Here is a 16,050-nt window from a genome sequence, read left to right as displayed (position 1 = left end):
GTTGGAATTGGGGGGTGAGGTCACCAAATGATTCCCTCCTGCTGCTCCTCACCGCTCTCTCAGGGAATTGGGTCAAATGTGGAAAATTAATTTCACCCCACTTAGGTGTCGGTGTGACAGTCAGTGGTACTTTAACTTTACAACACCAGTCAGAATGAGTAAAAAATATTTTATTTGGTGATTTGATAGTGATGGAACAAACATACTGTAAGAGAGCCAGCGTGGTACTTTAACTTTACTACACCAGTCAGAATGAGTAAAAAATACTTTATTTGATGTAGCCGCGATCTTTTGACAGGCAATTTCGAAAATGTTCTAGGTTGACTGAACCTGACACAAATGTAGCTGTGATGCGGAGTACAAGCGTGTAAAAACTAAATATGACGGCAATATGACTGAGAGACAAATGCACGTGAATGTAAGCTAATTTAGGGTTTTCGCCAGGGTTCGTAAAAGCGTCGCAGACAGTAAAAAAATGGTCTGAATATGTTCGAAATGTCTTTACAACAAGTACTGAGAACATCTTACAAATCCTGATGAAAACTCAAAATTTCGCTACGTTCGCAAGCATTTACTGCTCAGTGAGATACCAGCTTTATCGGCCTTCGGATTTGTAAAAAGGCCGATATTTGATAAAATGCCAAACATCTGCATCTAACCCTAAAATGTTCCCACAAAGCTTCGTGATGGAGCGGTTGTCGCATGTACGGACAGAGAGAGGGATTGAGAAAGAGTGCAAGGAGAAACAAAGGCAAAGATGGACAAACTACCTTCATCGATTCCATGTTGCTGTAGTTAAATTGTCTCGCCGAATGTATACACTTTTTATCTCCTTTGTAAAACCGACTCACTTGCAGATGTTCACATAATGGCGGGCTCTGCGTGGCCAGGTGGTGCAGTCGCTTGCCTTTGGTGCAGGCGGCGCGGAATCACTTGCCACTTGGGAAACGGATGTGTGTGTGATTTTTTATTTTTTTTTACATGTGAATCGGAATTGAGCATTAAGAACATAGTCAAAGTGACCCAGGTCGGATATGACAAAATCGGATTTTAGACGGATTTTTTTAAAAAAGTCAGATACAGGACACATTTGGGCAGAAAAAAATCCGATGTAGGTCACATTTGCCTGCAGTTCATTTCACTTTATAGTTTTACATCTCTTGACTTTGCATCCTAAAAACAATAGTTGCAAAAGAACAGTACCTCAATGTGGGTTAAAAAAAAAAAGTGTTTGAGAATTATTTTATTAAATGCAATTTATTAAATTCAAATGAGGAAATTTAGGTTCTTGAAAGGTTATCTAGTTTTTACATATCTAGCAAGATGAATAGGTGTGTCTTATTTAACTTGATTTTCTTCGGGAATATTTTCTCTTAACACCACAATCTGTACATCGGGTACATGTCCATTGGCATCCAACTCCAGCTCCTGTACCCCTCGTTCCTGCGTTTGACACGGCGTCTCCTGCTTTTCTGCAATTATGACCTCACGTGACTCACCTGTCAGCTGCAGCGCCATGACTTCACCTTCTTCTACTGAATGTGGGTTGATCTCTATGACTGTGTGCTCTTGGCTGGCATCCATCTCTCCTTGCATGAACTCCTGCTGCACCAACATGGCACCATCCAGTACCTGTGCCTCTATGGGGACTGCTTCTGCGCACACAGCTTGCTGGCTAACGTGTAGCAGCTCGACAGGTTTGACCATTGTACCTAACTGGCTTGAGTCATTCATGGGACTAGTATCGATCAGTGTGAGGTTGGAAGACGTGTGGAAGGTAATGCTGTCGGCTTTTCCATCTCCAGTCACCATGTAGCGTGTGAAGAGCTGTGAGCCGGTGGGGAACAGAGTGACGGTGTTTGAAGACTGCGCTAGAGAGGTGATGGGGACGTCTGCCACAGTAAATGGCTGGCCCAAGGAGGGTAATGAGATTGGGGACAGAATGGTGAACTGTGGAGGTGTCAGGGCATGCTGATGGTTGATGCTAGAGGTCAGGAGGGTCGTAGTTACAGGCTTCTGCAAACGAGGTCGCTTTGTCTGGCGTTTGATAGTATGAATGGTTTTGGCAGAGTGTGGGCATGACAGGAGAGCCTGAATCTGTTGCTGCTTTCGCTGTTCTGCCAACTGCAGCTCTAAGTCTACAGACAACAAAACAATTGAATAGAAGAATTGAAATATGTTACCAGCATATACTTATAAAATAATGCGTACATTATTATATTAACTTGCAAGAAAGTCACCCGCTTGCACAAACTAAAAGGTCTCCCCCCACAAAAACAAACATGCACACTTTTGAAAGCGCTATATAAATAAAGATGACATGACTTGACTTACACACTTACACACTTTTCATTTCCTACTTAAAACAAAAAAAGGCCAGCTTATTAAAACAATACAATTAAACACTCTAGGAGGAGTATGTTAAAATATGACCTAAAATGTCAAAAAGGTACCAAATTTGCAAGAAAATTCCAAATGGCGGACCTCCTGTTAGGTTGGACGCGAGATTAGCCCATATTCCGGGATTTAACAGATTTGTGGGCCCCACAAATCTGTAAAATCTCGTAATATGGGCCCGACCATGTAGCAAAAACAAACACAAACACACACACACACTTTTTATTTCCTAATTACAACCAAAAAAATGGCAGCTTCTTAAAACAATACAATTTAAATCATGCTATCTATGCTAAAGAAACGAAACAGGGCTGCCTAAAAGTGACACACTTGTGAATATTTTTGTTAACAATTGTTAATATTTACAGATCTATTTGCATGATTAACATAAGCGTAAGTCTCCTAGCTGTTTCCATGCAGAGCGCAAATTGTGTGACAATTTTTTTTTTATAAGAGATTAGGCACTCTTAGACATAGTATTAAGATGATCAAGTTGCTGTCTGTCATTATTGTTCTAGTTTGTGTTTTGATCAATTTAAGGCACCACTAACTGGAGTAAATCATGCAATTTGTTAAGCCTAAAAGAACATGAAAACCCCATCATAGCAGATATTCATGTCACATAAACATTAATTAAGGAAGCCCTTTATGGTTTACAACCATCTAGTAGGCACATTTCATTAGCTTTGCTACCTAATAATTGTTGCAACGTCACCTTTTTGTCAGCCAAATGCACACACTAACGGCGTCAAGCGTCAGCCCATTTTGGAGAAATAATTGTCTCGTATTGGGCAAGTGTTCTCCCTCACAGGAGCGCTTGCTGTGTATGATTGTACGATGGCACAACTCATAAGGGCGGGGTGGTAGACGAAACAGTTATGTGTTTGTGTGTGTAAGAGAGCGACTGTAATTAAAACAAGCTCAACGCTCCCTCTCATTTCCACTACACAGGTACCTCAAGCCCTGTTCGCTGCTGTGTGTCATTTAAAAAAGGCAAAATGATGACTACGCGAATGTGCAGTGACAGACTTGAATTTGGTATGCAATTGAATGTTTTCAGTGCGCATTAGATGTTGCGCACGAGTTAAGTGCAGCCCTGTTCATAAACTATTAGTTTGGCTTGTTGGCGGACAAATCTCGCTTGCCTCCAAACCCGAATATGTATTTGAGTGTAGCGTGAATGAAATTATGCGCGAGTGGGTGACGTCAGCAGTACGTTGGTGTGCGTACACAAATACTTTGTATCTGTACTTTTTACTTGATACATTTTCAAAACAAGGTCGTTACTTTTGTTTTTAAATACCCAAAAACTATTAAAATACTTGACCTGGAAGAAAAAGAAGCAGTCAATGTATCCTGGCTCCGCCAATTATATATATGAAGCGGTTCACACGGTCCCGTACATCCCAGCCTGTGATTGGCTCTACGACACGCGATCACATGACGTGCAATTGGCTAGATTAGAACAACCCATAAATATCAGGGTAATGCGTGCCGCCACTACCAAGGATAATCTGAATTTGATAGCAAATCAGAGAGTCAATTTGCCGATGTTTACCCATTTTTGCACCGTTTGTTAAAAGAAGGAAACATCCGGTAAAAATACTTTTTACTTCTACTCGTCAAGTACATTTCAGAGCCTGTACTTTTTTACTTTTACTTGAGTAATTATTTGAGTGAGTACTTTTACTTTTACCAAAGTTGTTTTTTACACAAGTAACTGTACTTTTACTCAAGTCGGTAATAATAATAATAATAAAAATTATGTCAGTACTTTTCCCATCTCTGCTTTCTAGTTACCTACATAGACAAACCACCTGAGATACTTTCTCATCGGATCTGCACGATTCACATTCATTTTGGTTTCAAAATGCCAAATTTCACGAAAAGGTGAGGGATTTTCATGCTTGCATTCCAAATGATCCCAGAAAGCTCATGTATGAAAAAAACTGACAAATATGAAAACAAAGAGCATTTTTTATGTAATTATGTTGTACTAAGTAAATTTAAAATGTAGTTTCAGTTAGTTTTAATGTTTTTTAGAGAGCTAGTTTTTATTTAATTATTTTTTTTCCATATTAGTTTTATTTCAATAACTATGATAGTCTTGTGCAGTTAACACATGCACACACATACGACACTTCTGTCGTAGCATAAAAATTATCGTTGAAGCAGAGTTGCAATACATTTGTACAATGTTAAAAGTGCTGCATTCAGACTGCAGGCATATCTGATTTAAATTGGATTCCTCCTCAAATACGGTTTTTAGAGTTGACTGTCCAGACTGTTTTTAGCAAGTGTCCAAATCCGATCTGGCCCTGTTCAGACTGAGCCACATTATTGGCCCATCTGACAGGTTGCTGTAGCAACGACGTCGAACGGAGGCGGCACCCAGCGCGTGTAGTGTTTGACATCATTGTGACGCAGTTTACCACTTTGTACTTCCTGTTCGTCGCAAGTGCGTTTAGTGGTTTTCCTTTTTTTTCTTTTATATATATTTTTCATTTGATTTTTTTTAATGACCATAAAGTCTATGGCTATGTCCGGGCACTATTTCGTGAAAAACGGAAGGGGTAGCGAGAACGGCGCGAGAACGGCAGCAGCACAAGTAACATAAACTTTCACTGTATTTCAGGTTGAGCGTGAGCAGAGCCCACGGAGCAGTGGAGCCGTCAAGGCGTTTGACTGCCGAGTATGCGAGAATCCAGCCGGGCAGCGAACCTATTGGATATTGACAGCGCGGGCGCATTGGTTTTTGCACGCGTTCACTGTTCAGACTAGGGCAGGGCGATATAAACGGTATATTCAATACAAGTTATAAATTTTGTGGAAGGTAGAGATTTTGACTCTACCGTTTTACCAGGGTAGCGCATGTCGGTGACGTCATCGCATTAGGGCTATCCCGACTAGCCTATGACGTAAATATGTCGCACAACCTACCATTGACGTCTAGTGTCCCCCCCCAGGCACATGTTGACGTTGAGTGTCTACACGTGCATACTGTCAGTTGTAAACAAGTGCACATAGCAGAAAATAAAGGAGAACAGCAGAAATTGGACGTGACATCTGTTTACTGAGGAAGTTGTAGTCAAGCGAACTATGCTAACGTGGTGAGAGAAACTTAATTTCTAAATAAACCTCACATTACCTAGTAGTATGAGATAAATGCATTGTAGCGCTTTTCTTTTGAAGTTGTTCCCGCAAGTGTGTCACCACGGCATAATGCAGCATATGGGCTGATGTGACTTGTCTATTACGGCAGTAACACAACTTTGTCCTGAAATCACGTTCAAGCTCCAGTGGAGCGCAGTAAGACATAAATGCGCTGACATTGCCAGCGTTTAACGGAGGCTGCCAGCTAGCAGTAGCAAGCTAGCCGCGCTAGCTATTAGTACTAAAGTTCCCCAAAATCGCTACTGAGGTTCTTACGTCATTTATCGTTGCATAGACCAAAATCTATGGGGAGAGATTCAGAGAGGAAAATAGTGTGCTGATAAAGCACAGTTTAAATTTAAAATACAAAAATAAAAGTTGATTATCTAAAAAAATGAAAACCAGTTGGTTGTTTATTATTATGTGCAAATGTGATTTTTGTCTTCTGTATTTCTAATTGTTCTTTAACCAATCAAGAATACATATATATATTTCTATCCAAATACCAGATTATTCACTTGAATTTTCAGTAGGATATCTGAATACCAAAATATTTGATAGGTGCAGCCCTAATAATATTAATTTTTAGTTAGTTTTATGGCATGCACACGAGCTCCTCCTATCAAATCTAGCTAGCCTGCACACCGCAAGCTATACTGCATAGGCCTATGCATAATTTTGATTTGAGATTTGCACAATAAATGTTGTTATCCAAAGTAAATTTATTCTTTCATTGTTTTTTTTTAAACCCATTTAGCTTTTATAAAGGACTATGTAAACCAGTAACCAAATTATTTATTTAAGAAAAACAAAAAACACTAAATTCTATACCGTGATATATACCGTTAGCATGAAGGGATTGCGGTTTATACCGTGATATGAATTTTGGGCCATATCGCCCAGCCCTAGTTCAGACTACAAAAGTGCCATCCACTTTCAATCTGGATGGGCTAAAAATCTAATTTGGGCTGGCAGTCTGACAAGGCAAAGGAATGGCTGTAATGACAAGTTTGCGCCATATGATTTATTTGGTTGTTACTAACATAACTATGAGATTAATTTGAAAAAAAACATTTCCAGTTAAATACATTCTGCAGAAACTCTATTTGTACATACATTGTTGTTTGCGTGACGTAGTCTTTGAATGCGTCTGGTGAATGATGACGGGAGCACGGCGTGGAGGAGGGGCACTATACCAACCGCACCGTTTTACTTTGAGAGAGCAGCACTATTCTACGTCACGCAAACAAATAGTTTTTCCAAAATGTATTAAACTGGAAAATATTTTTGAAAAATGAATGTCAGTTATGTTAGTAAACCAAATAAATCATATGAAGCAAAGTTGTCATTACAGTCAGGGTTTTAATTTAATTATTTTACCTTGCAGCTGACTATGTTAATGTAAAACAAAAAACTAAACAAAAAACACTTTCCACATATTTTGGATTGATATTTTGCTTTAAAAAAAACTTACTGAACCCATAGCTATATCGGAATCGTGTTGTCATAGTATCTGGCATGAAAATTGAGATACAATTTTGTCCATATCCGCCAGCCTTACAGTCAATAAAGAACAGCATTTCTGAAGAGCACATGGTATGTATGGCAATATCTTGCAAAAACTTGTGTTTCAATGTGTGCAGTACTCACTGCAAAGGATTCTAAGAATTTCCTCCTGGCTGGGATCAGTTTGCTGTCGCCTCTTCACCAGCATCTTCTTGACAGAGTTTAGCAGTCCAAACACCTGGCCAAGGTTACTAAGCACCGCAACCTCTAGCGGAGAGGAATTACGAGTTGGTGAGTTTGTGAGGAAGTATGAGCCAGTTTATTTTTTGCAAATATTGCTTCCATGTACTCCTTCTATTGATTCTCTGAGCTTCACCTCAATATTAAAATGGTTAGAATTATCATGTCTGGCAACAAATAAAGATCTCTGTACCTGTGTTCTGCAAGACAACTGACTCCTTCAGCAACTGCAAGCTGTTCAGCAGATCCAGCAGCTCAGTACTGATTTTGGTCACCACTTCACCCAGCAAACCCACATTAGCAATTCCCTTCCAGAAATTTAGCGAATCTTCTAGAAAGAAGCAGAAAGTAATTTGGTCTCTTTGAAATGTGTTAGACATAGTGAAATGACACAACTGTAAGTACCTGAGATTTCATGAGAGTCCTTGTTTACAGATTCTGCTGAACTTAAGATGCAGTCCCCCTTTTCACTCAGTCTCTCTCTCATATTGTCTCTTACTATCTTGCCATTACCAAAGGAATCTTGTGCTGCAATAGTACAAAAGAATGTGTTGAAATTGTAATACAAGTTATAATTGAAAGAACAAGATCCCGGATACAAGTGGCTGAAATGAGTTTCCTCCGCAGGGTGTCCGGGCTCTCCCTTCGAGATAGGGTGAGAAGCTCGGCCACCTAGGAGGTACTCAAGAGTCAAGCCGCTAATCCTCCGCATTGAGAGGAGCCAGTTGAGGCATCCAGGAGAAATCTGGTTCGGATGCCTCCTGGACGCCTCCCTGGGGCATGTCCCTCTGGCGAGAGGCCATGGAGATGACCCAGGACGCTGGACTATGTGACTATGTCTCTCGGCTGGCCTGGGAACGCCTTGGGATCCCGCCGGAGGAGCTGGTTGAAGTGGCTGGGGAGAAGGAGGTCTTTGCTTCCCTGTTAAAGCTGCTGCCCCCGCGACCTGACCCTGGATAAGGGGCAGATGATGAATGGCTGGATGGAAGTTAAAATTGACATATTTTCCCATATTGAGGAATAAGTACAGCTAACCACATGTTTTTACATTTTTATGATTTGTGCTTTTTATTCACTACCAAACTAGTTTTACACAAAACAATCAATGTGATAAAGCCAAGTACATACTTTATTCATTCACAAGGGACATCCCCTGTTTCAGTAGTCTTCACAATAAATCCAACACAAGGTAAGCTTGCATGCTCAATTAAATAATTTATAACTAATAGGGGTGTTAACAGTTTATGTACCGTAATTTCACGGTTATAAGGCGCACTTAAAAGTTTTTAGCATTTCCGTTGTATTCTCAGCGGTGGCGCCCTGCCATTCCTTAAACTTAGCCGCCACTCCTTCAAATGTCCAATTAAAGCAGTTGGGGGCTGGAGAGGTGTTCAGCCATGCAGTGTTACGCAGGATGGATGTTAAAAAAGCCGACCAGACAGCAAGGCAATTTACCACAAATTCGGTCAATTTTTTATTTTAAATAAAATAAAAATTATTCGTTTGCTGGGCGCAAGTGCACGTTTTAATTAGTATTGCAACGGATCTTTGAGCCATAACTCGTTCGGATCAAGTGCGAGGACAAGTCAAGATAGCCACCACGCGCTGCCTGCTGAAGGCCAACCAAAATAAATGGCTACAAACTAATACATGGACATCAATGCAATAGGGTTGGTAGGCTTTTATTCAATCAATCAATCTAACTTTATTTATATAGCACCTTTCATACATTAAAACGCAACTCAAGGTGCTTTACAATTAAAACCCATAGTACAATAAAAAGAAAACCAACCCCTACCCCAGCATCCCCATGCTCAAACCCACAAATACACATACAAACACACACAAACCACAACATTGCGGGGCACAGAAAAACCCTGAGGAAAGCAACCCAGGAGGAGCTCATCCACACTGAGACGACTAGCAACTACCACAAGGAGCAATGTCATCCCAGAGACCGCGGCACACCCCACACAGAGTGAAGCGCGCCACAGTCCCCCAGGGCCAAGGGGCTCCCAGGACGACTGCCAGCCCACAGGAGAAGACCAGTCATCCCTCCCAGTGCGGAGGCTCCCCCATGAGGAAACACTAGAGCTAAAAACTTAGTAACAACCAAATAAAAACAGCTAAATGCTAAAAGAAAACAGAATAAAAGTCAAAAACAAATCTAAAAGACAATAGGATTAAAAATAAAGAAAAAAAGGGGTAAAAGATAACAAATGAAAAGCCTCCTCTTAAAAACATCAATAGTCTTTGCGGACCTGATGCCCTCCGGCAGGCTATTCCATAGGTGAGGACCATAGTGGCTAAAAGCAGCCTCACCGTGTGTTTTGGTCCTCACCCTAGGAACAGTTAAAAGGCCGCTGCCAGAGGACCTCAGGAGCTGCGAGAGGTGATACGGTACCAGGTCAGATAAATAAGATGGCCAAAGACCATTAAGACATTTAAAAACTAATAAAAGCACCTTAAAATAAATCCTGAAGCACACGGGGAGCCAATGCAACAATTTTAAAACTGGTCTAATGTGCTCCCGCCCTCTGGTCACCGTCAGCACATGTGCAGCTGAATTCTGAATTAGCTGTAGGCTTGAAACGTTCTTTTTGGGAAGACCAGAGAGCAGGGCATCACAGTTATCCAAGCGACAGGAAATAAAAGCATGCATCAGCACCTCCTTATTGGCCTGCGAGAGAAACGAGAAGACTCTGGCAATATTCTTAAGATGGTAAAAAACAATGTTGGCATTGACATTTTTAATATGAGGAATAAAACTAAGCTCAATAAAAAAATGACGGGCAACTTCTTCACATATTGTGAGGGTTCAAAATCTTGTAGTTTTGTTAAAAAAAATTCTCTCTGACCTTCAGGACCAATGACTAAAACTTCTGTTTTGTCCTGGTTGAGCTGCAAGAATTTTACTGCCATCCATGACTTAATATCTAAAATACAATTTAAAAAAGGGCATCAATAGGCCCCAAGTAATCAGGAGACACGGCGATGTACAACTGTGTTGTATCGTCAGCGTAACTGTGGAAGTTGACGCTGTGTCTCCTGATGACTTCTCCCAGAGGAAGCATGTAAAGATTAAAAAGTTGTTGGGCCTAAGATTAAACCTTGGCAAACCCCACATTTAATTCCATGTGTTCCAGAGGAACATGTACCCATGAGAAAAGAAATATCGATCTGTGAGATAGAAATAAAACCGGTTAAAAGCAGTACTAGAGATGCCCACCAGGCTTCTAAGTCTGTTTAATAAAATGTGGTGATCTACCCTATCAAAAGCAGCACTTAAATCCAGTAGCACCAAGACTAAGTTTTTTCAGATCTCCATTACACCTGATATAATTTAAAATCTTTAAAAGGGCAGTCTCAGTACTATGGTTCATCCTAAAATCAGACTGATATTTCTCAAAAATATTATTTGTATCTAAACAAGAATTTATTGGATAAAATGTTTCTTTCTTTCTAAAATCTTACTTAAAAACGGTAAGTTGGATACGGATGGTAATTATTATAAATGCTGGGTTCCAAATTTTCTTCAGAAGAGGCTTCACCACCGCCGTTTTAAAGATGGCAGGAAAGACACCCGTCTGAAGAGAACAATTGACTATATTTAAGATTTGTTCCTCAAAAAATCCATAAAATGTCTTTAAAAGTGATATGGGAATTGGACCTAAAAGGCAGGTTGTTGGGTTGACCTGGGAAGAAAACTTGACCAAGTGCCTTTGCATCAACCAGGGCAAAACCTTCCAGCGTGTCCTGAGATAAAAGTAACTGTCCAGGTATATTATTTATTATTTATTATTATTGTTTTTCATTTGTATTCTTCTTCTTCTTTGTAAACAATCTCATTTTTGGGGACTTAAGCATTTACGAAAACTGACCAAACTTTGCACACTCCTCTGGCTCGGTGAAAAACTTTATATTATGAAGTTGCCATAAGAACATATAGCATATATATGGCATGTATCATCTCAAGACCTGGGACAATAACTGGGGAAAAAATTTTGACTTTTTGAAATACTATATGGCAGGGGCGGGGCCTCAAACTTTGCCTTTAATATGTCAGTCATCAAAAAAGAGGAAATGCTTAATAACTTCCTGTACAAGCTCAAAAAAATCCCAAACTTTTCATACATCTGAAAACGTCGATATAATATTCGGTTATACATGTAGCGCCACCTAGTGGTGACAAGAAATGTCATGCTTTACATTTTTATCTATTGTGCTGAGCCCGGGATCCAGTTGAAATTTTGTCAAAAAAGCCTTCAAATGTTAAACATGCCCAACACCGAATATTGAAACTTTTTGCCAAAGGGCGTGGCCATTAAAGATTTACTATGCCATTTTCAACAAAATTCTGCTTCCAATGTACCACTACTCCAACATGCCAGTACCCCAACCTGCAAGTACCCCAAAGCCCGAGCCACCTCAACTGATTCCTCTCAATGCGGAGGAGTAACGGCTGGACACTAAGTCCCTCCCGGATGGCCGAGCTTCTCACCCTATCTCTAAGGGAGAGACGAAAATATGCCTCAACTATAAATGTCTTTTCCTCAGTAGTCCATGGCATCTCGAAGGTCAAATTTGGTAGACTCTTAGAACATTAATTCTTCTTGGTAAATCTGAAAAATAAAAAGAATTGATTAATTATTTCTAAAGTTATTCAAGTTTAGGTGATGACCGTTTTTTTTTGTGTCACCCTGTATATTCCTTAGAAACAATGCCAATGGGGGAAACTCATTGCCAAGAAATAAATAAATAAATAGGACGCTGCTTTTTGAGGGTCTTATCATTGACCAAAAAGCTTTACACACTCATCACACCTGGCAAAAAAAATCCATATGTAAAGGTTTATTATGCCATTTTCAAAGAAATTCTGTTTCCAATGTGCCACTTCCCTAACGTGCCAGTACCTCAACCTGCAAGTACCCCAAAGTGGCCCGGGATGCGAGGGCCCTTTATTGCTTCCCGCAGCTCTAGTTAAAACTTGTATTTTGAAAAGTTAAAAGACTGGACCCTAATGCCATCAATTTTACTTCTGTGGTCTGCACAGCCCTCACAGAAAGCATTTTATGGAGTCTGTGTTGGCTTTTTAAAATCAGGATTGGTTAAAAGATCAAAGATGGAGAAACCAAATTTTGTTTTTTTTGTATTAACTGCGATTAGATTTGAAAAATATGATGTTCTTGCCTGTTTGACTGTAGGATTTCAGTTGTTCACGTAATATTTCATAATGAATTGAAAGTTTACTTTTTATCCACCTCCTGCATTTTCTTTTTAATTAATTTCTCCATCTGGGAATAGTCTTTAATTTTATAGTTTTGGTTAAAAGTGGAGCTATTTCATCCAGAGTTGTTTTTAAATTCTTATTAAAATTATCAAGAATAAAATGTCATGAAGCAGGTAAAAAGTCTGCAGGTATTCTCTTAAAAACCTCCATAAAATTGGCAGCTACCTCAGAAAATAGGTAGCGTTTCCTCACTGTTCTCACCGGGGCCTCCTGATGATTAAAACTGGCAATGTTAAAAAAAAATACACAATAGTGGTCAGACACAGCCAAGTAAGTCAACAACAGAGAACACATCAATGGACAGGCCATAGGTTATGACCAAGTCCAAAGTGTGTCCTCTGTTGTGATTTGGCTGTGTGACATGCTGTTTAAAATCAAGGCAGTTTAAAGGTTTAAAAATGATCTGGACAGTAGGTCCAAGATATTGTCGACGTGCACATTAAAATTGCCAGCTATTAAAATTATATTATTATTAGTATGTAAAATTAATAAAAACTTTGAAAACTCAGTAATAAAAGAAGTGGAGTGATGGGGAGGTCTGTAAACTAAAACACAGACACGAGGAGGGTTGCTAAAAACAAAAGGCATGATATTGAAATGATAAATAACTGTTAAAAATAATTTCTCTTGAAGGTAAAGTGACTTTAAGAATGTATGCAGTCCCACCTCCACGGTTACGTAAGGAGGCATCAAGACTGGTTTGATGAAAATTCAGAAGCAATCAAAACCATGCTTGACACCATGCACATGGCACACAACGCAGTCCTGAACAATCCTACAACTGATCGTCTGAAGCAGCACTGGAAAACATCAAGGAAGGAGGTCAAGTCTGTTCTACATAAACTGACTGGTAGACATGCACAACTTCTATAATGCTGTGAAAACCGTCCATGGCCCCAGGAACTCCTCTCTCTCACCTGTGAAGTCTGGTGATGGCTCAACCCTCATAAAGGACCAGAAGCAAGTTGTGGACAGATAGGCTGAACACTTCCAGACACGTTTAAACCAACCTGCCACTCTTGATCTGGCAGTGCTAGTTGAACTGAGCTACCCAATCATTGAAAAACTGGATCTTCCACCAACCTTCTCGGCTGCAGTTAGATCACTGAAGAACAACAACAGCCCTGGCCCCGATGGCATCCCTGCAGAGATGCTATCTCTGCACTAGAGCAATTTTCCACTACATTGCTGATGTATGGAAGCATGGAGCAGTCCCTCAACAATGGCGGGATGCAAACATTGTAACCATATATAAGGGCAAGGGGCGAGAAGTCTGTCTGCGGCAATAGTAAGGGAATCTCCCTCCTGTCTGTTGCCGGCAAGGTTCTTGCCAAAGTGATGCTGTCAAGTCTCATACGGAGCATAACAGAACACCTATTGCCCGAGTCTCAATGTGGCTTCAGGAAAAAAATGCAGCACGGTGGACATGATTTTTACAATTCGTCAGCTACAAGAGAAGTGTAGAGAGAAACACCAAGACTAGCTTATGGCTTTTGTGGACCTATCAAAGGCCTTGGATACGGTCAATAGAGACTTCCTCTGGGCGGTTCTTCTCAGGGTTGGTTGCCCCCAGAAGTTCGTAAACATCCTGCAAAGTTTTCATGAGGGCATGATGGCTCAGGTGACAATAGGAGGACAGGAGTTTAGGCCTTTAAGGTTTGAATAGGTGTCAGACAGGGCTGTGTACTTGCACCTGTACTCTTCAACATCTTCCTCATGAGCATCACCTGGCTGCTGCACACAGGTTGGACGGGAACCTATTCATATATACCACCAGAGGCTCTGTAAGCAACACTGACAGCTGCTGTAAAGGCCTACCTATAGCAGACTGGGTCTCACGTGAACACTATGAAGACGGAAATACTCTACCAGTGGAACTTCCCTCCCCCAACTTGACCACCGTCACCTGTCTTTAACAACAAGCCCCTTGCAGTAGTCCCAGATTTTAAAAACCTTCGGCGTATTCTCTCTGAAAACTGCGGCATGGACAATGATGTCCAAAATCGAATGAGGTCCTCCTCAGCCTCCTTTGGTAGGCTCCGTAAAAGGGAACGGAGACCACAGCATACACACCAAGGTAGCAATCTACCAAGCCATTTGTGTCTCTACACTTATGTATGGCTGTGAAGCCTGGACTTTGTATCGCACATCCAACAGCTGGAAAACTTTCACATCAAGTGCCTCCAGCGCATCCTTAGGATAACATGGCGTGACCGAGTACCACAACAAGCTCTGAACAGAACTAGTACAAAGAACATGGAGGCCACATTTCTCCAGTACCAACTGCGATGGACCGGCCACATCATCAGAATGCCAGATGACAGACTCCCCTCACCAACTGCTGTATGGACAACTACATCATGGCCAGCGATCTGCAGGAGGTCAAAAGCGGAGATATAAGGACCGGCTCAAGTCAACACAAGAAATGTGGAATACAGCACACAGCTGGAAAGTGCTGCCTCGGATCGTTCTCTCTGGAGGCAATTCTGCCATTCTAGACTTCAACGTTTTGAAGAGGAGAGAAGTGCAGCGAGGGAAAGGAAGCGCCAGAGGAGGAAGATGGTTCCTGCAGCCAAGAGCAGCACAACCAGTACTAACTTCACATGCAACCACTGCAAAAGATCATGTGGCTCTCGTATTGGACTCTTCTGTCACCTCAGAACCCACCAACAGAAGAAGTAAAAGTCATCATCGGACATGATGGACTAAAAAAAAAAATTGTGTCTGGCTACCTAGCCTGCTGGGATGAAATCCATCATGTCTATAAAAAGAGGGCCGATTCCAGAACAGAATAAAATTGTCAATAAAAACAACACTGTTCAGTGGACATGCGAATTGAAGCCATGTGCTCAGACTGAGGAGTCTGCTGAACCACCACGATCTATGTGCCAGTGAGGTGAGGGGCCCCCGAGATAAAAACGGATTTTCCACAGTTGCGCACAGCTGAAATAGATGGTTAAAATCTCATTTTGTCACCTCAGACTGTCCACAAGACGTGTTGTTAAAACCCACATGTAAAATTAGCCTGGAGATCGAGAACGAGAGAGAACCTAAAAATCCAGACACTGGGATTACTGTCCATAGATTACTGGGACAGTGACATCCGGTAGGCAGTGGGTAACTATAAAAAAAACAATGAACATTTCTAATGATTGAGTTCCCAACTATTGCTGTAGTTGGGGAAAACAAGGAACGTGGAGATGATAAGTAACGTGCCAAGGATGACCCTGGAGACGGACCTGAGGGCCTCCCATTCAACGGCCTTGGATGCTCCGGCAGCTGTGGCGAAGAGGAGCGGCAGGCGGCTTCCCTATCTTGCTGTGGCGCTGGGGTGAACAGGACGGCCCCCCCTCCTGGGCTGTGGCGCTGAAGTAGATAAAGGTCTGGTTCAGCAAGTTGAGGTGCTTCGGTCGAGAGTGTTCCGGTCCCGGAAATGGAGGCTGGCTGGATCGGTCAGGGAACGC

At 41.2% G+C, this 16,050-nt stretch overlaps 1 protein-coding gene across 6 annotated transcripts in view; it reads right to left on the bottom strand.

Annotated features, from left to right (window-relative positions):
- Nucleotides 1–250: 250 nt before the first annotated feature.
- Nucleotides 251–16,050, bottom strand: part of gmeb1 (glucocorticoid modulatory element binding protein 1) — a 60,512-nt gene continuing 44,712 nt past the window's right edge. For 4 of the 6 annotated variants that reach the window (XM_077547868.1, XM_077547867.1, XM_077547869.1 and 1 more), the window contains 4 exons: nucleotides 7,702–7,824; nucleotides 7,490–7,627; nucleotides 7,201–7,323; nucleotides 251–2,138 (listed from right to left, as the gene is read on the bottom strand). In XM_077547868.1, coding sequence (XP_077403994.1) covers nucleotides 1,339–2,138; nucleotides 7,201–7,323; nucleotides 7,490–7,627; nucleotides 7,702–7,824 — 1,184 coding nt within the window. In that variant the 3' untranslated portion in view covers nucleotides 251–1,338. Of the gene's footprint in view, nucleotides 2,139–7,200; nucleotides 7,324–7,489; nucleotides 7,628–7,701; nucleotides 11,792–16,050 lie in introns of those variants that run through there. The other 2 variants (XM_077547866.1, XM_077547870.1) reach the window with 2 other exon arrangements.

The sequence above is a fragment of the Vanacampus margaritifer genome, chromosome 17 (assembly GCF_051991255.1).
Source record: "Vanacampus margaritifer isolate UIUO_Vmar chromosome 17, RoL_Vmar_1.0, whole genome shotgun sequence".
NCBI classification, from domain to species: Eukaryota; Metazoa; Chordata; class Actinopteri; order Syngnathiformes; family Syngnathidae; genus Vanacampus; species Vanacampus margaritifer.
Note: the sequence above shows the minus strand (reverse complement) of the source record. Positions and strands in the feature narration are given on the sequence as shown.